The 23,218-nt window shown below is 47.4% G+C and overlaps 1 protein-coding gene across 8 annotated transcripts in view; it reads right to left on the reverse strand.

Annotated features, from left to right (window-relative positions):
- Nucleotides 1–23,218, reverse strand: part of CDIP1 (cell death inducing p53 target 1) — a 107,177-nt gene that overhangs the window by 37,275 nt on the left and 46,684 nt on the right. For all 8 annotated transcript variants that reach the window (XR_003852593.1, XM_029576469.1, XM_029576466.1 and 5 more), the window contains one exon: nucleotides 9,308–9,412. Coding sequence is in view for 3 of the 8 variants with exons in the window: in XM_029576472.1 (XP_029432332.1) it covers nucleotides 9,308–9,389 (82 nt within the window). In the remaining 5 variants the exon portion in view is untranslated. The remainder of the gene's footprint in view (nucleotides 1–9,307; nucleotides 9,413–23,218) is intronic.

The raw sequence follows: 23,218 nt of genomic DNA on the forward strand, positions 1-23,218 counted from the left end.
AGTGACATGAACTGTGGAGGCCATGTGGCCTAGTAAGGTTAGAAACTGATGAGCTGTCGCTTGTTTCTGTGAGTAAAGGAAAATTAAGGCTTACCTCCGATAATTTTCGTTCCTGTAGTACCAAGGATCAGTCCAGACTCCTGGGTTGTGCCTCCGCACCAGCAGATGGAGACAGAGCCAAACTTGTCAGGCTCCCCCTATATATACCAGGGTGCCACCCACAGCCTGTCAGTATAACGCAATGTCAAAGCAGAACTCTGAAAACTAAACTAACTAACCTCCTGGAATAGTAACCGGAGAAACCCCGGGCCCACAGTCCCCAACGAGAGACCTGCCCAGGAAAGAGAAATCAGCATATAGCTACTGAGCCATATAAGGAAATCCCGCAACCTTCGCAAAACAGACAAAAACACCCAGCGGACTCTCCGAAACTGAGAAAACATAGAGGGCGGGACTCTGGACTGATCCTTGGTACTACAGGAACGAAAATTATCGGAGGTAAGCCCTAATTTTCCTTTCCCTGTACGTACCGGATCAGTCCAGACTCCTGGGATGTACCAGAGCTGAGATTACTTGGGATGGGATCCGGAGAGGCCCGCTCTTAAAACACTGCTCCGAAGTTGCCATCCCTTAAACTCCGAGCATCCAAAAGATGATGACGCGCAAAAGCATACCAGGATTCCAAAAAGCAGCCCTGCAAATCCCCTGTATAGAGACCCGCATACGCTCTGCCCAGGAAGCCGCCTGGGACCTCAAACGGCCCTTGAACTCTCGCGGAACCGATTTACTGCAAAGGGAATTATGCGTACCCTATAATCTCCTCCAACCAGTGAAGTTGCCATCCCTTAAACTCCAAGCATCCAAAAGATAATGACGCGCAAAAGCATACCAGGATTCCAAAAAGCAGCCCTGCAAATCCCCTGTATAGAGACCCGCATACGCTCCACCCAGGAAGCCGCCTGGGACCTCGAACGGCCCTTGAACCCTCGCGGAACCGATTTACCGCAAAGGGAATTATGCGGACCCTATAATCTCCTCCAACCAGTGAGCCACGGTATCCTTGGAAGCCAACAAAGAGGTGATTAGAAAATCAATATCATTCGACACCTCCAACTACTGCAGGAAAGATCCGCGCACATCCACCTTCCTCAGATCCTTCGCCAATGCTCCGACTGCCGGAGATCCTGAAGGAAGGAAGTTTCACATGAGAATACCACCTGTGGGGAAAATGAGGGGACCATGCACAGCGTCCCCCTGGCTAGAACACTGTCTTCAACTTAAGGTCCTTAAAGATTGCCTGTATGAAAAGTGTGAAGGGAGGCGCACATAGGGCTTCGAGGACCACGCTCCAATACACTGCACCGTCAAGGTGGCCGCAACTGATCCGCCCCATCGGGACCCGGTTCCAAACCGGAAGTGCCACTAAGGACATTCTTTAAGAAACTCCCGAAAGCAACCGAGAACCGCTACCAGAACCCTTAGGTAACTACAGGATAGCCCGAGAGCCAAACCCTCCTGTAGAAGCCAAATAGTTAAAAACGGAGGCCCGAGTAGAGGGAATTGACCGTTTAACGCACCATGATTCGAAGATATTCCAAACTCACACAACCGCCAAGCAAGTTGACTCCATCCTCGAACTCAGCACGGCGACACCATCGGGTCAAGTAGACTTTGCCCCTTAGCAGACGCCTTTCCAGAACCATGCCGCCCGCCAAAGCGATCTACTTGATCAAAAAAAAACACATGGGATCCCAGTGGAGAAGATCCGGAAGTCACGGCAACCACCACGGTCCCTCCACCGCCAGATTGCGGAGATCCGCAACTAGGGCCTTCTTGGCCATTCAGGAGCCACCCTAACCACCTTGGGTGGATGGGCCTCCATGCGCCGAAGGATTCCGCTGATCAGAGTCCAATGAGGGAGACGTACAGAAGAATCCTCGTGGGCCACGGGAACATCAGGGCATGTGCTCCTCCTGCCCCCGTTGCTTTCTGGCGGGCCAAGAACCATGGAGCCTTGGCCTTCCGGAACGTCGCCATCAGGACCTTAGCCGGCGTGTCCCATCTGACGCAGGTGAGATGGGAAGCCCTGCTGTCAGATCCCATTATCCTGGGCCAACATACTGGCGTCTAAAATCCTCATGAACGTCGACGACCTTTGTTATGCGAGACGCTGCCATGCCGAGCAGGTGACGCTCCGTCCACTGCCGCAGGAGACTAGCCTCGAGGACCACCAGTGGACGTCCGGTTCCCCAGTGCCGAATGATGCAGGCCGCCGTTGTCGCATTATCTGAGAGGACCCGGACCGACTGTCCTGGGATCATAGATCGGCCAATGCGACCAGGGCGTGGCCCAACGGTCCTGAACCGACTTCCAACTCCAGACCAAGGAGACTCGCATCCGTGGTGATCCCCGTCCATTCTGGCTTTGTCAATGGTGACGGGAGAAAAAAAAAAATACTGCACTGACACTGGGCTCCATCGGGAGAGCAAAACGGATTGTAATGGACGCCTGTGCGCGAAAGACCAGGCTACCAGGACCCACGTTTCCGCCATGGATCCTATCGTCTGTAGATAAAACCAAACTGTCGGCGGCTAATTCCGAAGCAAGGATCAAACCTGCCTGATCTGTGTGGCCCCGCTCCGATGAAAGGAATACCGTCCCCTGGCTAGTATCGAGCAACGCTCCTAGAAAACTCCAGGGACTGAGAGGGAACGAGAGGACTCCTCGTGACGTTCGCCACCGCAGTCGCGAGTGATGGCAAACCCCCAGAGGGACTCTGACTTCGGCCGAACAGCCAACAGTGCAGGTATAAGGGCAACAGAAATCCTCCCTCCGCAGCTGTGCCGCTACGATCAACATGCCTTTTGCAATGGTCCGGGGGCTGTATCTAGCCCAAAGGGCAAGGCTGGACAAGTGCAAGTCTTTCCCCCCAGACGTATAACCGTAGATGTTTCTGGTGATCCGCACTGAGCCTGCCAAAAAGATAAGCCTCCGTGAGATTCAGGGATGGCAGGAATTCCCTCCCCCCCGGCCGTATCGATGCAATGGCGGACCGTGGCACCTCTGTGCGAAAAACGGGATCCGCCGCCATCTGTTGACACAGTTGCGATCTGGTATGGGCCGGAAGGTTCCTTCCTGCATTGGAACTACGAAGGAAAATGTAGTAGTATCCTTTTTCTCGCTCATGATGCGGGACCGGACCAACGGTTCCCAGATCGAACCACCTTTCCAAGGTTGGTTGGACCGCTCGGCGCTTGTCTGCGTCTCCGCCCGGTGATTGACTACCGACAGTACACCTTGATCTGACGTGATCCTGGCCCATTCCTCGTAGAAGAGAGCCAAACAGCCCCCTACCCTGGGCACAGAGGAATGATCCGGTTAGATATAATAGTGCGGGCTGGGCCGGGGACTGTGAGGAACCAGGCCTGCCAAATAGACTGGGTCTTCTGAAGTCCCGTCCCCCCGAGCGACGGGAGGAGGAAGGGGAAGGAGCACCTGGGCGTGAGCCCACCGGTTTCCCCTGAAAATGCGACCTGGAGGAGAAGGATGACCTGGGCCGTGACCATCCCCCGGAAGATGACACTCTTTATACCCCCATAGGAACGAAATCATATCCTCCAACTCCTTCCCGGACAGCAGCTTACCCTTGAATGGCAATGTACCCGGCATGGACTCGGACGCACCATCCGCTGACCAATCCCGCCACCACAGCATTCGGCTCGCCGGGCCAGTAGCGGACACAGAGCGTGCAGAGGTCCGCAAGCGATCCTACAGGGCGTCCACACTGCAGACCACTACCGGCTCTAGGCGTCCGGCCTGACGAGCCTCCTATTCCGGCAGGCCCTCAGTGGCCAGAAGTCGTTGGGCCCAGCTAAATTGCTGTCCAGGCCCCCAGGGCCGAGACCTCAGGGATCCTCTTCACTTGGATCACTGACTTCCGATCTTGAAGATCCTACCGAGCCGTGGTACCCGGGACCGGTATGGTAGAGCGCTTCTTGACCGCTGACACGGCTACGTCCCCCTTGGGAGCTTGCACTTCGGGATCGCTGACACGGCTGCGTCCCCCTTGGGAGCTCGCAGGACTTCCAAGACGTCCTCCAGCAGGGGTAAAGCGTGCCCGTCGTCTTTGAAAACTTTAATCCCAAGTCCGGTGTCTCCTCCGAAATAGCAGACTTGAAGCTGCAAGTGGAGAAAGGAAAACCGCAGGGGTCCACTCAGCCCCCGCAACACCAGATCCCTGGAAATGAGCCTAGAATCCACTGGAGGTGTAGCAATCCGTAATCGCTCCAGGCTAGCTGGAATGCAGGGTCCCAATTCGTCGCCATGGAAGAGACGGATGAGCCGGGGATCCTCGCCTTCCGAAGTCTGGCCCTGCTTTTTTTTTTTAGTCCCTGGCGGCGTGGCTCCGTCGACCTCTACCCCCCTCGGGGGTGGGGACAGGCCCTCTAAATCCTCCTGGTCTGACGTGTCCTCCGGGGAAGCCGAGGGGTCCTGTGGCGGGAGGGCCCTCCGAGCCTGCTCTGCCCGCAAAAGTCCTGCAGTGGCCCCCAGGACTCTCCTGCTGTACGCCTGCTAGACTTACGGCCCCTGCCAGCCCTACGCATGGGCAAAATAAACCCCGAGGAGAGGGAGGAACAGGAGCCAACCGACCTTGGTAGCATCGCCAAGGATTGAACTGGGTACCTTCTGCATGCCAGGCTGCAGTCCTAACACTGAGCCACCAGGCTGACCTTTGTGGATCCTGAGATGTCCCCTGCTCCCTCCCCCGAATAGCCTGCGGGAGAAAACAAAGTCCTGGCCCCGTGTGCCATGGAGAGAAGGAGGACGGGGAGTTCCTACCCCCCGTAGAGGACGGCAAGCAACCAGAGCGACCGGCTAAAATGGCGTCTTTTGCTGCATCTGCCTGCAGCCATTTCGGGAACGCCGCGGGAGGGGCCCCCACCGCGACTGGCATCCCGATCCGCCTACTGCGCACCCCCTCGTGCGTCCCCCGAAGTCCCTTCCTCATCGGGGATGCAGGCTGGGCCCAGCCCATCCCCTGAGAACCATGCGCGCGCCGACCCGCAGGCCACGCCACGTGGCAGGCCGGGTCGTTTCGCGCCGCCGAGAGAAGAAAAAACTAAAATTTTTTTTTTTAAATCAACCCGCAGGGGAACGCGACGATCAGGGAGGAGGGAGCTGAAATAAAAAAAGCAAACCGCGCCGCCGAGCCGCCGCGAGTAAAACTTACCTCACGTTTTTGGTTTGAAGCGGCCTGGTTGGGGTGGTTGGGGTGAGTGAGCCGGTTGGGGTGAGTGAGCCGGGGTGAGTGAGCCGGTTGGGGTGAGAGAGCCGGGCTCCCCGGTATCACCTCGGCTGGGCCGGTTCCCACCTGCAGGATCCTCGACACTTGGCCACAGCAGCCTACTACCAGGGGGGATGGCCCCCTCGGAACCTAGCAACCCCCTGGGAGGCTCAGGCCCGATCCTCTGGAGAACCTGCAACAAAAACAAATCTCCCCTTTTTTTTTTTTTTTTTACTCAAGGAGAGGAAAAAAACAAACAAGAACCTAACTAGCCTTTTTACACCAATACACTAACACCTAATTGAATCAGGCAAGACTGTGGGTTAGGCATCTGACCATCTGCTGGAGACAGAGTTATACTGACAGGCTGTGGGTGGCACCCTGGTATATATAGGGGGAGCCTGACAAGTTTGGCTCTGTCTCCATCTGCTGGTGCGGAGGCACAACCCAGGAGTCTGGACTGATCCGGTACGTACAGGGAAATGGATCTTGCCAGTAGTGAAAGTGTCTTTGCCCGATCTACGGGTAGAAAGGCCTTTGCAAGGTTGGTGTTCAATTCTGCCCCTATGAATTGAAGCAGGTGAGATGGAGTAAGATGGGACTTTTGATAATTGACGAGAAAGCCCATGGAGTGAAGTACAGTAATTATTCGACTGAGAGAAGCCAGAGCTCCTTGCTGAGATTGACTTCTGATGAGCCAGTCGTCTAGATATGGAAAAACATGGACACTTTGTGCAAGTGTCCTGCTATTACTGCCAGACATTTGGTGAATACTCTGGGAGCAGAGGCTAGTCCGAATGGCAGAACTCTGTATTGGAAATGTTGATGGCCCACCATGAAGCGCAGATACTTGCGATGAGGAGGGAATATTGGAATGTGAGCGTAAGCGTCTTGAAGATCCAGAGAACAAAGCCAATCTCCTGTTTGAAGAAGTGGAAGCATGGTGCCTAGAGAAACCATCCTGAACTTTTCCTTTTTCAGAAATTTGTTGAGATTTCTGAGGTCTAGGATGGGACATAGGCCTCTGGTTTTCTTTGGAATGAAGAAATAACGGGAGTAGAATCCTCTGCCCTGCTGAGTCCGGGGCACTGGCTGTACAGCCCTGGCTCTCAGAAGGATGGATAATTCTGCTTGTAGATGAATTAGCTGAGAATTTTGTTGTGGGAAGAAACTCTGTGGAGATTCTGGTGGAATTGAGAGGAAATTGAGTTTGTAACCTCGAGAGACTATGGAGAGTACCCATTGGTCTGATGTTATGTTTAGCCAATGTGTGTGAAAATAGGATACTCTTCCTCCTACTGGGAGGTCTGGTCGAGGATTCAGGAGATGGACTTGTTCTATGGCTTGTATTTCAAAAACCCGCAGCTGAGCCTGTCTGTGGAGGAGGTTGCAGGCGAGTAGTTCTTGGCTGTCTGGCTTGGGAACGCTGTTGTGGCCTAGTTGACCTACCCCGAGAGGCTTGGGGGTAATATCGCCTTGGTCGGTAGTATGGGCATCTGGCTTCTCTCCTAGGTTGTCGACAAGGAGGTTGTGTAGAGGGTTCTTGTGGAACCTGTGACAACTGTCGTAAGGTCTCTGTATGGTCCTTAAGTTGTTGAACTTCCTCTTGGACCTTTTCGCCAAACAAGTTGTCCCGCACACACGGCAAATCAACAAGTTTATCCTGGACCTCAGGCCTGAGGTCAGAGGCCTTGAGTCATGCCCATCTACGAGCGGTGATTCCAGCAGCTGCTGTCCTGGAAGCCGTCTCAAAACTGTCATAGGCCGCCTTCACCTCATATTTCCCGGCTTCTAGGCCTTTATGGACTATGGCCTGTGCTGCTTCTTGAAATTGTGTTGGTAAACAGGTGACAAATTCTTCCATCTGCTTCCAGAGATTTCTCTGATACTGTGTCATATACAGTTGATAAGAAGAGATTCTGGCATTTAGGATGGCACCCTGATACACCTTTCTTCCCAGGGAATCTAGAAACCTGTGCTCTTTACCTGGTGGGGTTGATGAGTGTGGGCGGATACGCTTAGATTTTTTCTGGGCAGATTCCACTACCACAGATTGATGTGGTAGTTGTTGTTTTTGGTATCCTGGAGCTGCTTGTACCAAATATGTAGTGTCTACACGCTTGTTTACTGCTGAGACAGAACATGGGTGTTCCCAGATGCGATGTTGGAGATCCAAGAGTACTTCATGTATTGGAATAGCCAATACTTGCTTTGGTGGGTCAACGAACTGCAGGTCTTCTAAAGTTTGTTGCCTTGTATCTTGTTCTGCAGTCAGCTTAAAGGCAATGGTGTCTGCCATGTCCTGTATAAAGTTGGAAAAAGACAAATCTTCTGGTGGGGACTTTTTCCTCTGGTCTGGATGTGAAGACTCAGACATGAAGTCCTCAGAAGATGTGTCAAGTCTGTTGATCATCCCAGGAGTCATCTGGATCGTCTCTATATGGAGATCTTGGGGAAGTCCTGGGTGGGTGATGAAGGCCTGAAGGGCCTGGCTGTGGATCATCAGAGGGGATTAATGGAGAAACTCCCTCCAGCGTTTTTGGTGGAAGTTTGTCGATGACATTTTATTACCTCTGTAGAAGACGCTGAAAAAATGCTAGATCATGGGGTTCAGAATCTTCAGATGGTGGTTGCATCGATGGAACAGTAGTTGGTATCGATGCAGGCGCTGTTAGAAGTGTCCGTAATGGTGTTGAAGACGTCGATGGTGTTGGCATCGAGATCGGTCTCGAGGAGGTCGATGGTATTTGCGCATAGATGGATGTCGATGCTGTGATGAATCTCGGCGCAGGCATCGATTCCATGGTTGTCGGTGTCGATATCGACACCGGCATCAGTGGGACCACCAGCATCGGCATATTTATCGGCATTGATGCTATGTGCATCGGCGGAACCGCCGGAATTGGTTGTTGATCTTTTAAAGCCTGTATGACCGCTTGTCTGATGAGATCAGACAATTCCGGCGTTACAACTGATGGAACCAGAGCAGTTGTAAGCGGTGGCGGAGGCTGAGGTATCAGATCCTGCACAGAGCCCTGTGGAGGATCAGGCATCGATGGTTGCGGAGGAAGAGGCCCAGGCGCTGAAGGGACCGATGTTTCTTGGTTCCATGGCTACTTCGCTGTCGATTCCTCCTGGGGAATGGATCCGGACACCGATGGACGTTGATGTTTCGTTTTATGTTGATCGGCAGACTTCGATGCCGTGGACGACGGTGAGGAAGAATGATCCCCCGATCCTTCCGGGCGAGGTTTTTTAAGCAAGACGCGCTTAGTAGCTCCGGCCGGAGACGACTTTGATGACGTCGAGGGAGATGCTATAAGTTGTAGGTGGAACAAATGTTCCATTTTCTCTTGCCTCGCTTTCCTTCCTTTCGCCGTCATTTCTGCGCATTTTGAACAAGCATTAACATCATGCTTTTCACCGAGACACATAACACACTAAGTGTGGGTCGGTGATAGACATTGTTCTGTTACATACAGGGCAATTTTTGAAGCCCGTAGCCATTTTTAAGTCGACGGCCGTCGATGAAAAAATGAGAGTTCGTGAGAAAAAAATATTTTGCTCAAAAAATAAAATATGAGACCGAGGTACTCACCAGCTGGTGGAAAAACCCAGAGAGACTCCAATGAGAGAGAATATAGAGAAATTTATGTGACTTTTCAGTCAGAAATTGTTGTGAGAGTCTCGCAACAGCTCCTGTCCCGAATGCCTACAGCAGCACGGAAAAACAAAGACTGCTGGGCATGCTCAGTGGCCTCATAGGGCCAGTCAAAAGTTTCTAGAAACTTTTACAGAAAGTTTTCCCGCTCTAGGGCTCCGTCAGTGACGTCATCCATATGTGAGGACTAGCATCCTGCTTGTCCTGGGATAAAACAGTTTTCCCATAGAAATGGCTTTCATTATTACCTTCAAAACATGTGATGCACAAAGTCTAGGCAGTAGTACGCAATGATCACAAAACGCTGCAAGCTCTGATCCCCAAGTCCTATTTCTAGATAGTCAAAGGTTTCTTCCACTTACCTAAGCTGGATAGAGGGCCATGCTTCTCTTCCCACAAAGGAGCAGGTGGTCCAGGGTAAGGTGGAGGAGCGTCACCAGACATAGTTTACAGTTTCTTCTTTGAGGCTGCAAAAGAAGGGTTTCATGCAATTACTGAAGTGCATGGAAAGAAGCATCCTAGCCAGAATTCTTTAGAATCAGAAAATCCTGAAAGATCAACAGAAGAAATGCCTCAACTTTCAAATGCAGTCATCTTTCACCTCTCAGATTTACTTAAGGCTTTTTAAAAAAAAACGGTTTCCTCGGTTTATTGTACCCATTAGCAATTCCTGCTACTACTGCTGGGGTATGCTATATGGCATCAGTTATGCTATGTAAAGGATGAATGAAAAGGATCTCTGTGAAGCTAGTTTAGTTTGGTGGCAGTGGAAAAAAAACCCCAACAAAACAAAACACAAGATAATAACAGCACAACTCAAGGCTGCTGAAATGCTAAAACTATGCCAAAGGGTGATTAGTTTGTCAAAGATCAGTATTAAGTTTTGTTTCTGCCTTCTGGACTCAATTTACAAGAAATCATATGATTTATAAGAATACAGTCTTATTAACATATAAAGAGATAAAATTAAACTATTAACCAGTTACCAAAATGGAGACGAACGACACTGACCGCACCCCTTCTACATTTTGGGCACCCACCTGGAGTACCAAAAATGTAGGAGTGCTAGAAAACACTTAGGGACGGATTTTAAAAGTGTTACGCGCGTAACTGGCCTTACGCGCGCTGAGCCTATTTTAAAAAGGCCCAGCACCGCGCGTGTAAGTCCCGGGGCAGGGCGTGGGCAGGGCCAGAGGCCTCTGACATAGCAGCCATTGCTGCTGTGTCGGAGGATTACGTGCCGGCAGGCTGCCGGCGCGCACAACTTGCACCTGCCCGGAGGCAGATGCAAAAGGTAAGACAAGAGTCGGGGGGTGGTGGGGGGGGGTGGGGGAGGATAGGTTAGAGGGAAGGGAATGGAGGAAGGCAGCGTGGCTCAGCGCGCACAAAGTGCACAATTGTGCACCCCCTTGCACGTGCCAACCCTGGATTTTATAACATGTGCGCGCATGTAGGCGCTGGGTAGCGCACACATGTAGGCCGCACGCACTTCTTTTGAAATCTATACCTTAATATAAGAATATCCTTAAGATGAGCTTTTAATTTAAAAAAAAATTCTTCTCTTACTGGCAGTTACAACTCAGTGTTTACTAGCGTCGCCAACATTTTTGGCACCCCAGATGGACGTGGAGTGAGAAGTTGGGGGGGGGGGGGGGGTTGGAATCAGTGTGGCATGTCCCCGTTTGGTGAGAAAGCTCTCTTTCCTTCCCCTTTGCTTCCTTTGTTCGGGGAGCCCTCTGTTTCCATCCTTCCCCTCACATAGGAAAATGCACAGATTTGGACATTTTGCAACATGCCAAAGGCAGAGAGACAAATTTGCCTTTTAGATTTTAGGCATTTTAGATTTACCCCAGATCCACAAGGCAAAGTCCCCTAGTAGATTCAGGACAAGCATGCTTTGGAGGATCCATTGCAGGGGCAGTCAGTGACACTTTACCTCTGGATATGACATGATGGTGTGAGCCTAGGCATACCCCAAGAGAGCAGATTGGTTCCCTGAGCAGTGCTCGGACTAGCGAATAGTTTACCCCCTTGGTGCTGGGAAAGAGACCTTAGACTAGTAATAGTGATGTGAACCTGGGAGGATTTCCCAGTTAGAGACAGACAAAATATAAAGTTTCTCAGATGAGTAATAGTGTTCATGTTTTGGGACATCCAGTGAAGTATCTGCTCAAGATTGCATGTTTGTTTTCTCTGTTTTGCCAGAGTATACAATAGCTTTAAATCTTGGGTAATGCACGAGTGGGCCAATTTTGTGTTTTAATTCTCTTTTGACATCTTTATTTTTCTCTGGGAGACCAGAATAGTCATGACAACCTTACTGCACAGAAAGCACAATTCTCCTCACAGAGCTCTGCTTGCTGTGATAAGGAACTGTTATTTTCATGTCTGTCCTTGTTTCTCCTGCCTATTTCTTCATGTGTACTATAAATATCAGCACTAGTGAAACCCCAGTGCCTGTAGTGCTAATGATACTTAAGAGGAAAATAAAAGTGGTGATATATTTTAATAGCTGTGCTCTGTGTGTATTGTTGCACATTAAGAATATGTTCTAATATGCCTGAGTTCTGGCTGATATTCTTAATATTCTGTAAAAAAAAAAAAAAAAAAAGTGTCATTTTCTGTGTTTAGCTGAAAAACCAAATCCATTCCAGTTTTTTCTAGTTTCTGCTCCAGCTGTTCTCTGACTTTCAACTGCTCACATTCATACTTTTCCCTCTGTCTTTGTGTCTTCTTTTTATCTTTGTAGATAATTAGCTAGTTCTCACTTGTGTTCAAGAAACATCTAAGCATTCATACTTTCCCTTAAAGGGATTTACCATATGAAAAATAGACATAAAATACAGTATAGGAGGTATAACATTTTACCTGTCATAGAAACAAATATCAGATTTGATTTGAAAAATCCTTTAAACCAGATTAGACAATTAAAGTTCTGGTAAGAATGAAACCATATACTTAGAATAATTTCAATTGAAGGAGTCTCTGCTACATTTCCCATAAGAAGAAAAACAACGAAGATAGCATTTGTTGGCTTTAGTCCATTTCGTCTATATTTAATCTATATTTTGTTTTGCCTCTCAAGGGCACGCCTAAATTTAGTAATACATACATGTGAAACAAGATAGATTTAGCTAAGCATAATTAAGTTTAATTAAGTATTGCAAATTATTGCAACTGTGTATGTGTGCACATATATAGAATATATTTGCTTGTTGTGCTAACTAATTTTATTGCACAAAACTATTGCAATCTGGTTTTAAATATGATATATTAGTCCTATAAAATAAGAGATAAGAACTGGCCATAAGTATACTCATTTTTCTTTTGAGCAGCTTGTAACACTTTTAAAAATAAACAGGACTCTTGTTTATTTAGAAGACTATTCGGTTTATAATAACAAACAGTATTACCAGATACTAAACTAGAAAAATCTTTCATTTTTTCCTACTATTTACCTTCCCTCCCTAGTAAAGGAACTGCTCACTTACAGGCCGATACAGAAAACCGCGTGGGAGAGCCGGGGAGCGCCCACTCTCCCGACGAGTGCACAGGCCACTCTCCTGGAAGCGCGATTCAGGAAGCCCAAGTATGCTAATTAGGGACCGCGGTCAAAAGACAGATGCGGCGGCTGTTAGTGGGTTTGACAGCAGACGCTCAATTTTACCGGCGTCGGTTCTCGAACCAGCTGACAGCTGCGAATTCAGAAAACAGACACTGGCTAAATTGAGCGTCTGACTTCCAACCCGTGGGCAGATTTAAAAATTTTTTTATAAATGTTTTTTACCTATTGGGGCCTCCGACTTAATATCACTATGATATTAAGTCAGAGGGAGTACAGAAAAGCAGTTTTTCTGCTTTTCTGTACACTTTCCCGGTGCCGGCCAAAATTAAAATGTGCGGCTTGGCTGCACATTTTACTTTCTGGATCTCGTGGGAATGACTAATAGGCCCATCAACATGCATTGGCATGCTGCGGGCACTATTAGCTTCGGGGGGGTTGGCAGCGCGTTTTCCACGCGCTATTACCCCATACTGTATAAGGGGTAAAAATAGCGCGTGGAAAATGCACGGCCAAGCACGGGCTTACAGTGCGCTTCACCGGAGCACACTTTACTGTATCAGCCAGTTACTGTCAAATAAGATACTAAGATTTTTTTCTGATATATCGGAGATCCTGCTCCAGGTTCCAGTCCTTATTTTCTTTCTTGATGCTGGATCTCCTTATTCCCTGAAAGCTGTCTATACCGTGTACTCTCTCACTCTTTCCTTAGTTCTATCAGATCTCCCTTTTTCCTGTGAATCTTCATTTGTACAATATATTAATCTTCTTCTGTATTTTCCTTCCCATTTTACCTCTGTTGAAAACCCTATACTTGCTGTGCCAATTGGGGCTTAAACGTTTCAAGATTTGAGTTATAACTCTGCTCTAAATACTGTACATTTTCGGCCGAATTTTAAAACGGCCATGCGTGTAAAAAAAGTGCTATGTGTGTGGCCAGGCCTTGTGCGCACCGTGTGCATTTTCAAAGGGGCCCAGCCATGTGCGCAACCCCTGTTACGTGCAGAAGTGCCAAGCCCAGAGAAAGGGGCGGTCCTGGAGGTGGCAGGTACAGCAGCCATTTGCTGCTGTGCTGGGGAAGCATGCGCAAGTTGCTTCTGCTCCAACAAAGCATAAGAACATGCCATACTGGGTCAGACCAAGAGTCCATCAAGCCCAGCATCCTGTTTCCAACAGTGGCCAAACCAGGCCACAAGAACCTGGCAAGTACCCAAAAACTAAGTCTATTTCATGTTACCGTTGCTAGTAATAGCAGTGGCTATTTTCTAAGTCAACAATTAATAGCAGTTAATTGACATCTCCTCCAAGAACTTATCCAATCCTTTTTTAAACCCAGCTATATTAACTGAACTAACCACGTCCTCTGGCAACAAATTCCAGAGTTTAATTGTGTGTTGAGTGAAAAAGAACTTTCTCCAATTAGTTTTAAATGTGCCCCATGCTAACTTCATGGAGTGTCCCATAGTCTTTCGATTATCTGAAAGAGTAAATAACCGATTCACATCTACCCGTTCTAGACCTCTCATGATTTTAAACATCTCTATCATATCCCCCCTCAGCCGTCTCTTCTCCAAGCTGAAAAGTCCTAACCTCTTTAGTCTTTCCTCATAGGGGAGCTGTTCCATTCCCCTTATCATTTTGGTCGCCCTTCTCTTTACCGTCTCCATCACAATTATATCTTTTTTGAGATGCGGCGACCAGAATTATACACAGTATTCAAAGTGGGGTCTCACCATGGAGCGATATAGAGGCATTATGACATTTTCCTTTTTATTCACCATTCCCTTTCTAAAAATTCCCAACATTGTTTGCTTTTTTTTTGACTGCCGCACACACTGAACCAACGATATCAATGTGTTATCCACTACGACACCTAGATCTCTTTCTTGGATGGTAGCACCTAATATGGAACCTAACATTGTGTAACTATAGCATGGGTTATTTTTCCCTATATGCACCACCTTGCACTTATCCACATTAAATTTCATCTGCCATTTCGATGCCCAATTTTCCAGTCTCACAAGGTCTTCCTGCAATTTATCACAATCTGCTTGTGATTTAACTACTCTGAACAATTTTATATCACCTGCAAATTTGATTACCTCACTCGCCGTATTTCTTTCCAGATCATTTATAAATATACAAGCCGTTAAGCCCGTTAAAACGGGCTACATCCTTCTGTCTCTCACCTCCCCCTCTTTCTCTCTCCCCTCACTCTTCACCACCCCCTCCCTCACCCACTCCTCCCCACCCTCCCTCTCCTATCACTCAGTCCCTCCCTCCCACTCAGTCTCACTCACTCCCTCCCCCCTCTCTCCCTCCCTCTCACTCACTCAGTCCCACTCACTCTCACTCAGTCCCCACTCCCTCCGTCCTCTCCCTCAGTCCCACTCCCTCCCTCAGTCCCTCCCCCTCACTCAATCCCTCCCTCCCACTCAGTCACTCCCTCCCCCCTCCCTCTCACTCACTCAGTCCCACTCACTCTCCCTCAGTCCCACTCCCTCCCTCTCTCTCCCAGTCCCACTCCCTCCCTCAGTCCCCCGTCTCCCTCTCACTCAGTCCCACTCCCTCCCTCTCACTCAGTCCCTCCCCCTCACTCAATCCCTCCCTCTCACTCAGTCACTCCCTCCCACTCTCTCTCTCCGTCCCTCCCTCCCACTCAGTCCGTCCCTCCCTCTCTCTCTCTTCTCCCTCCCTCGCTACCGCCCGCTACCGCCGTCGCTGCCCGCCACCGCCGCCGCTCTCTACCGCCATCGCCGCTACCGCCGTCGCCACCTGCTGCCGGTACCGCCGCTGCTGCCACTGGACGCCGCCATATTTTTTTCTTTCTGAAGCTGCCTCAGAGCGACGTGCTCGCCCGCACATGCGCGGTAGAGCTGGTCTCTACTGCGCATTTGCGGGCCGTCGGTCACAGGCCATTTATAAGGTAGATTGAAAAGTAAGGGTCCCAATACAGATCCCTGAGGCACTCCACTGCCCACTCCCTTCCACTGAGAAAATTGTCCATTTAATCCTACTCTCTTGTTTCCTGTCTTTTAGCCAGTTTGTAATCCACGAAAGGACATCGCCACCTATACCATGACTTTTTACTTTTCCTAGAAGCCTCTCATGAGGACCTTTATCAAACGCCTTCTGAAAATCCAAGTACACTACATCTACCGGTTCACCTTTATCCACATGTTTATTAACTCCTTCAAAAAAGTGAACCAAGACTTGCCTTGGGTAAAGCCATGCTGACTGTTCAATTAAACCATGTCTTTCTATATGTTCTGTGATTTTGATGCTTAGAGCACTTTCCACTATTTTTCCTGGCACTGAAGTCAGGCTAACCGGTCTGTAGTTTCCCGTATCGCCCCTGGAGCCCTTTTTAAATATTGGGGTACATTAGCTATCCTCCAGTCTTCAGGTACAATGTATTATTTTAATGATAGGTTACAAATTTTTACTAATAGGTCTGAAATTTCATTTCTGAGTTCCTTCAGAACCCTAGAGTATATACCATCTGGTCCAGGTGATTTACTACTCTTCAGTTTATCAATTAGGCCTACCACATCTTCTAGGTTCACCGTGATTTGGTTCAGTCCATCTGAATCATTACCCATGAGAACCTTCTCCGGAACGGGTATCTCCTCAACATACTCTTTAGTGAACATCGAAGCAAAGAAATCATTTAATCTTTCCGCGAAGGCCTTATATTCTCTATGTGCCCCTTTAACCCCTCAATCATCTAACAAGTCCAACTGACCCCCTCACAGGCTTTCTGCTTCGGATATATTTGAAAAAGTTTTTATTGTGAGTTTTTGCCTCCAAGGCCAACTTCTTTTCAAATTCTCTCTTAGCCTGTCTTAGCAATGTCTTACATTTAACTTGCCAATGCTTATGCATTATCCTATTTTCTTCTGTTGGATCCTTCTTCCAATTTTTGAATGAAGATCTTTTGTCTAAAATAGCTTCTTTCACCTCCCCTTTTAACCATGCCGGTAATCGTTATGCCTTCTTTCCACCTTTAATGTGTGGAATACATCTGGACTGTGCTTCTAGGATGGTATTTTTTTTAACAATGACCTCGCCTCTTGCACACTTTTTACCTTAGTAGCTGCTCCTTTCAGTTTTTTTCTTACAATTTTTCTCATTTTATCAAAGTTTCCCTTTTGAAAGTTTAGCACGAGAGCCGTGGATTTGCTTACTGTCCCCCTTCCAGTCATTAATTCAAATTTGATCATTTTATGATCACTATTGCCAAGCGGCCCCAACACAGTTACCTCTCTCACCAAATCCTGTGCTCCACTGAGAATTAGATCTAGAATTGCTCCCTCTCTTTTCTGTTCCTGGACCAATTGCTCCATAAAAATGTCATTTATTCCATTCAGGAACTTTATATCTCTAGCATGTACCGATGATACATTTACCTAGTCAATATTGGGGTAATTGAAGTCTCCCATTATTACCGCACTACCAGTAAGGAATAAAAAAAAAAAAAAAAAAAAAGGTAGGCGAAAGGATTTAGGGGGTGGGGAGGGAAGTTCCCTCCCAATCAGCTCCTTAATTGGAGCGGACTGGGAGGGAACTCGAGGAGGCCAGATTGTGTCGCCATGTGTAATCTTACAAAATTGGGCCCTCCTGTGCACAGCGCCCGCACATGTGCATCTCTAATTAAGGTTAATTTTATTTCATTTAAAAGGAAATTTTTTCTTTTTTGTGTTGGATGTATAATATTACCTTCATTTATTTATATTAAAGCATTCTGGGTTTAAATAAACAAAACAAGTTATTTAATTAAGAGAACTTTAGAAGTAGACATAACTTAGGGGCTGAGCGATGTTTTTTTTTTCTCTTTTGCAAGGTCTGCAAGACAAATTCCTTGGGGGGGAGAGGGGGAGACATTCTTGTTCAGCTACCATCTTGGAATTTATAAACTATGTTCAAATATATTCTGTACAAATATTCGTTTTTGTTTATATTCAATCCTATCATGCACTCCTTCATCTGCAGGAAGTATTTAATTTCTATATCTATTAACAGATAACATCACATTGTTTCATAATCTTTCTCCCTTAAAAAAATAAATACATAAAACAAACCAGGAGGATCTTCAAACAAATCTTATGTTTTATTAAGCTTCTGTACAAATGTGATATCAATACTTTTTACTCATAAAAAATTGTTTGCATTACAGGAATTAAACTATGCATTTTATTTTGTGTTTGAATTAAGACAACTACAGGAATTGATTACAAGAAAAAAAACCTAAATTCTTTGTACACTTAATACAATAGAGAAAGTTATTAGCAATGTTTATTTTCCTCATCTAAACCAAACTGAGTTAAAGTCCATTAATTCCTTTGTTTTATTTGATATTGCTTTTATTGTCTTATAGCACAACAGGTATTTTACAAGGCCTGTCTCTTCTACTCTCTTTTGGTGGGGTTAAATCAAAACCACAGAGAAAGCAAAATTGCTTACCTTGTTATCTCAGGACAGCAGGATGTAGTCCTCACATATGGGTGATGTCACTGACGGAACCCTATTACAGGAAACCTTCCGTCAAAGTTTCTAGAAACTTTTGACTGGCACTGTGAGGCCACTGAGCATGCCCAGCATGCCATGATATTCTCTGCCACAGGGGTCTCACTCTAGTCTCGTATTGTAGCAATAAGCTTTAGCAAAAAATAAAATAATAAAAGGTATGAGACCCAACTCTGCAGGGTGGCGGGTGGGTTTCGTGAGGACTACATGCTGCTGTCCTGGGATAACACCTATTATAAGGTAAGCAATTTTGCTTTATCCCAGGACAGCAGGATGCTAGTCCTCACATATGGGTGATTAGCAAGCTAGAGGCTGAGTCATTTTGTAGTGAAGCAATAGTGAAGTATTGTTGTTGAAAATGAGGCAGCCGAAGAACACAGCAGGTTGGATGTAGAAGGAGTTGGGATTAAACTGGAAACAAGTTCTTTAAGACAGATCGTCCATAGGCTGAATCTTGTCGTCCTTCTTTGCCCAAACAGTAATGAGCTGCAAAGGTGTGGAGAGAACTCCATGTTGCTGCTTTACATATGTCAAGGATAGGCACTGAACGATAGTGTGCTATTGAAGTTGACATTGCTCTTACTGAATGTGCCTTTACTCGCCCTTGGAGAGGAAGGCCTGCTTTTTCAGAGCAAAACTTTATGCAGTCTGCTAGCCAATTGGATAGAGTATGTTTACCCACTGCTTTACCCGGTTTGTTTGGATCATAAGAAACAAAAAGCTGATTGGATTTCCTGTGGACTGCAGTGCGATTTAAGTACACGTTTACAGTCCAAGGTGTGTAAGGCTCTTTCTCCTTGGTGAGAATGAGGCCTTGGGAAGAATGTGGGTAAAACTATGGATTGGTTCAAGTGGAATTCCGTAACTATTTTGGGAAGGAATTTTGGATGTGTACGGAGAACCACTCTGTCATGTAAGAACTTTGTGTAGGGTGAGTACGTGACAAGTGCTTGTAACTCACTAACCCTTCTAGCCGATGTAATGGCTATGAGGAAGATAGTCTTCCATGTGAGAAATTTAAGATCACAGGAATCTATGGGTTCGAAAGGAGAACACAGTCTTGTTAAAACCAGATTCAGGTCCCATTCTGTGACTGGAGGCCGAATTGGTGGTCTAATTTGAGTTAAACCTCTAATAAACCTGCTGACAAGAGGTTGTGTGGATATAGGTGCATCTCCCATCTTGTGATGGTAAGCTGAGATTGCACTTAAATGTACTCTTACAGATGAAGTCTGGAGACCAGATTCTGAAAGATGGTATAAGTAGTCTAGTAGAGAAGTAGTGGGGCAAGTGAAAGGATCAATATTCTTTTGTCTGCACCACAAAGTAAATCTCTTCCATTTGGAAGAATAATTATTTCGTGTGGAAGGTTTACGTGACGCTATAAGCACTTGAGATACATTGGTTGAAAGATTGAGTGGTTGTAAAATCAAGCTTTCAACATCCATGCTGTCAGGGATAGGGATTGAAGGTTGGGATGGCGCAACCGACCCTGATCCTGAGTTATGAGAGTGGGAGCTACTCCTAGGCGAATGGGATCCCTGACTGAGAGGTCTAGAAGTGTGGGAAACCATACTTGTCGAGGCCAATACGGGGCTATGAGTATCATGGACCCTTTGTCCTGTTGTAGCTTCACTAGAGTTTTGGTTATCAGCGGTATCGGAGGATTCGCGTATAGAAGGCCTGAGTTCCAAGGGCGAGCAAAGGCGTCCTTGACTGGCTGGTTCTTCTGTTTGTGTAGAGAACAGAATTTGTCCACTTTGTGATTCAGATGTGACGCAAAGAGGTCTACTGTTGGTTGTCCCCAACGTTGAAATATCCTGGTCACTACTGAGGGATCCAGGGACCACTCGTGTGGTTGGAACTGACGAATGAGTCGATCTGCCACTACATTGTGAATGCCTGCCAGATAAGTGGCCCTGAAGAACATTGAGTGGTTCAGGACCCAGGCCCAAATCTGTGCAGCTTCTTGACACAGGAGATACGAGCCCGTACCTCCTTGCTTGTTGATGTACCACATGGCAACTGTGTTGTCCGTTTGGATGAGAACAGTCTTGTGTGAAAGGCAGTCCTTGAACGCATGCAGCATATAATGTATAGCTCGAAGCTCCAGAAAATTGATTTGAAAAGTTGCTTCTAGTTTTGTCCAAGTACCTTGGGTTTGGAGAGTGTCTATGTGAGCTCCCCAACCCAAGGTGGATGCATCTGTAGTTAACATTATCTGTGGGAATGGTTGTTGGAAGGGTAGGCCCTTGCGCAAATTGTCCTTGTTCACCCACCAAAGTAGAGAGGAAAGTAGCTGGTGGGTTACTTGAGTTGGAGAATGCAGTGGTTGAATGGCTTGGATCCATTGAGATCTTAAAGTCCATTGAGTTACCCGCATGGCTAGTCTTGCCATAGGAGTGACATGAACTATGGAGGCCATGTGGCCCAGTAAGGTTAGAAACTGATGAGCTGCTGCTTGTTTCTTTGAGTGAATCGAGTTTGCCAACAGGGACAGTGTTTCTGCTCGATCCTCAGGTAGAAAGGCCTTTGCAAGGATGGTGTTCAATTCTGCTCCTATGAATTAAAGCAGGTGAGATGGAGTAAGATGGGACTTTTGATAATTGATAAGAAAGCCCATGGAGTGAAGTACAGTAATTGTTCGACTGAGAGAAGCCAGAGCTCCTTGTTGAGATTGACTTCTGATTAGCCAGTCGTCTAAATAAGGAAATACATGGACACTTTCTTTGTGCAAGTGTGCTGCTATTACTGCCAGACATTTTGGTGAATACTCTGGGAGCAGAGGCAAGGCCGAATGGCAATACTTTGTATTGGAAGTGTTGCTGACCCATCATGAAGCGCAGGTACTTGCAAATGAGGAGGGAAAATTGGAATGTGAGCGTAAGCGTCTCGAAGATCCAGAGAACAAAGCCAATCTCCTGTTTGAAGAAGTGGAAGCATGGTGCCTAGAGAAACCATCCTGAACTTTTCTTACTTCAGAAATTTGTTGAGATTTCTGAGGTCTAGGATGGGACGTAGGCATCCGGTTTTCTTTGGTATGAGGAAATAATGGGAATAGAATCCTCTGCCTCTCTGAGACTGGGGCACCGACTCTACCGCCCTGGCTTTCAGAAGGGTGGATAATTCTACTTGCAATTGAAGCATGTGATTTTCGCTGAGATGAAGTTGACTTGGTGGAAAATCTGTGGGAATTGAGAGGAAATTGAGTTGATATCCTCGAGATATTATTGATAGGACCCATTGGTCTGATGTTATTGGTATCCAATTGTTGTAAAATTTGGATATCCGGCCTCCCATTGGAAGTTCTGGCTGAGGATTTGAGAAAAGGCTGAGTTCTCTGGATGAGATTTCAAAAACCACCAGCAGGTCCTGTCTGTGGAGCAGGTTGAGGCCTAGCTTCTCTCTGCTGTCGTGGTTGCGGCCTTTGTTGTGTTCTAGAAGGCCTGGGTCGAGATGCAGCAGTTTAATACCTCCCTGCCTGTAAAAAGGTCTTCTGGTGTCCTTTTGTTGAGGCCTACGCCCAGTGTGTGTAGGGGGATCCTCTGGGAGGGAAGACAACTGTCTCAGTGTTTCCGTGTGTTCTTTTAACTGAGACACAGCATCCTGGACCTTGGATCCGAAAAGGTTGTCTCCCAGGCAGGGGAGATCCACTAACTTATCCTGAACCTCCTGCCTAAGGTCTGAGGCCTTGAGCCATACCCATCTCCTGGCACTGATGCCTGATGCAGCCACTCTTGAAGCAGTTTCGAAGCCGTCATAGGCCGTCCTGACTTCATGTTTTACGGCCTCCAGACCCTTGTGAATGATGGCCTGGGCAGCCTCCTGATATTGAGTAGGGAGAGATGGGACAAATTCTTGAATTTGTTTCCATAAATTTCTTTGATACTGGGTCATGTAAAGGTGATAGGAAGAAATCCTAGAGTTTAACATGGCCTCTTGAAACACTTTACGACCCAGGGAATCCAGTAATCTATGGTCTTTACCTGGGGGGTTTGATGAATGTATCCTCTTTTATGCTGATTCCACAACCACTGAGTGGTGAGGAAGTTGTGACTTCTGGTATCCAGGAGTGGATTGTACTAGGTAGGTACTGTCCCATTCTCTTGTTTACTGCTGGGACAGAGCAGGGATGTTCCCACAGACGATGTTGCAATTTAAGAGAACATGTATTGGAATGGCCACTACTTGTTTTGGGGGGGGCGACAAACTGGAGTACCTCCAAGGTTTGTTGCCTGGTGTCCTGCTCTGTTTCCAATTTAAAGGGGATGGAATCCGCCATCTCCTGCACAAAAGTGGTAAAAGTGAAATCCTCTGGAGGAGATTGCTTCCTGGGATGTGGTGGTGATGGGTCAGACATAAAGCCTTCTGATGTCTCTGGGGCAGTATCACTCCAAGTATCATACTCCTGAGTTTGTTGTGGAGGTGATGAAACCCTAGGTGGGGGAGGAAGGCCAGAAGGTCCTGGTAAAGGATCATCAGGCGAAGAGTCTTCTGGATTATCCTCTCTTGGATTAGATGGTAAAGAATCTAATAAATCCTGATATCTTTTCATAATTATGTTATGTAGTGTTGACTCTGAAGATCCTGGAGCCCCAGGAAGGAGTGGCACCGTTGGTGAAGGCTTTGGCATCGAAGATATTGGTGTCTTCGATGATTTTCTTGTAGTCACTGATGTTTTTCCCTTTTTCCCTTGTGTCGGTGCAAGGGTGAAGATGGGCATTGGTGCCGGAATCGATGAAGGCATCGGCATAGTATCCAATAAGACAGAAGACATCGACGTTGGAATTGACGTCGAGGGCATCAGTGGAATCGACGTCACTGGCATCGGGGTTTTCCCCGGCATCGGGAATGATCCCGGCATCGACATTGCCATAGTCATCGGTAAGGTTACCAGCATCGGTGACATCACCGATGTCGGAGACATCACCGGCGATATCGCCGGAAGTTGGTCTTTTAGGGCTTGCATTACCGCTTCTTTGATGAGTAAGGACAAGTCCTATGGGATGGTTGGAACGGCCGGCGCCAGTGGAGCAGGAGACGATATCTCTTGCGATGGCTGTACTGGTTGTACCGAAGTAGGCCCCGACAGTAGCGGTGTATCTTTATGTTTTTGCTGCTTCGCGCCCGGTTCCCCCGGGGAGGGAGCTAACGGTGATGCCGAGGCATGACGATGGCGATGTTT

This window comes from Rhinatrema bivittatum, chromosome 14 (assembly GCF_901001135.1).
Source record: "Rhinatrema bivittatum chromosome 14, aRhiBiv1.1, whole genome shotgun sequence".
In the NCBI taxonomy this organism is placed as follows: Eukaryota; Metazoa; Chordata; class Amphibia; order Gymnophiona; family Rhinatrematidae; genus Rhinatrema; species Rhinatrema bivittatum.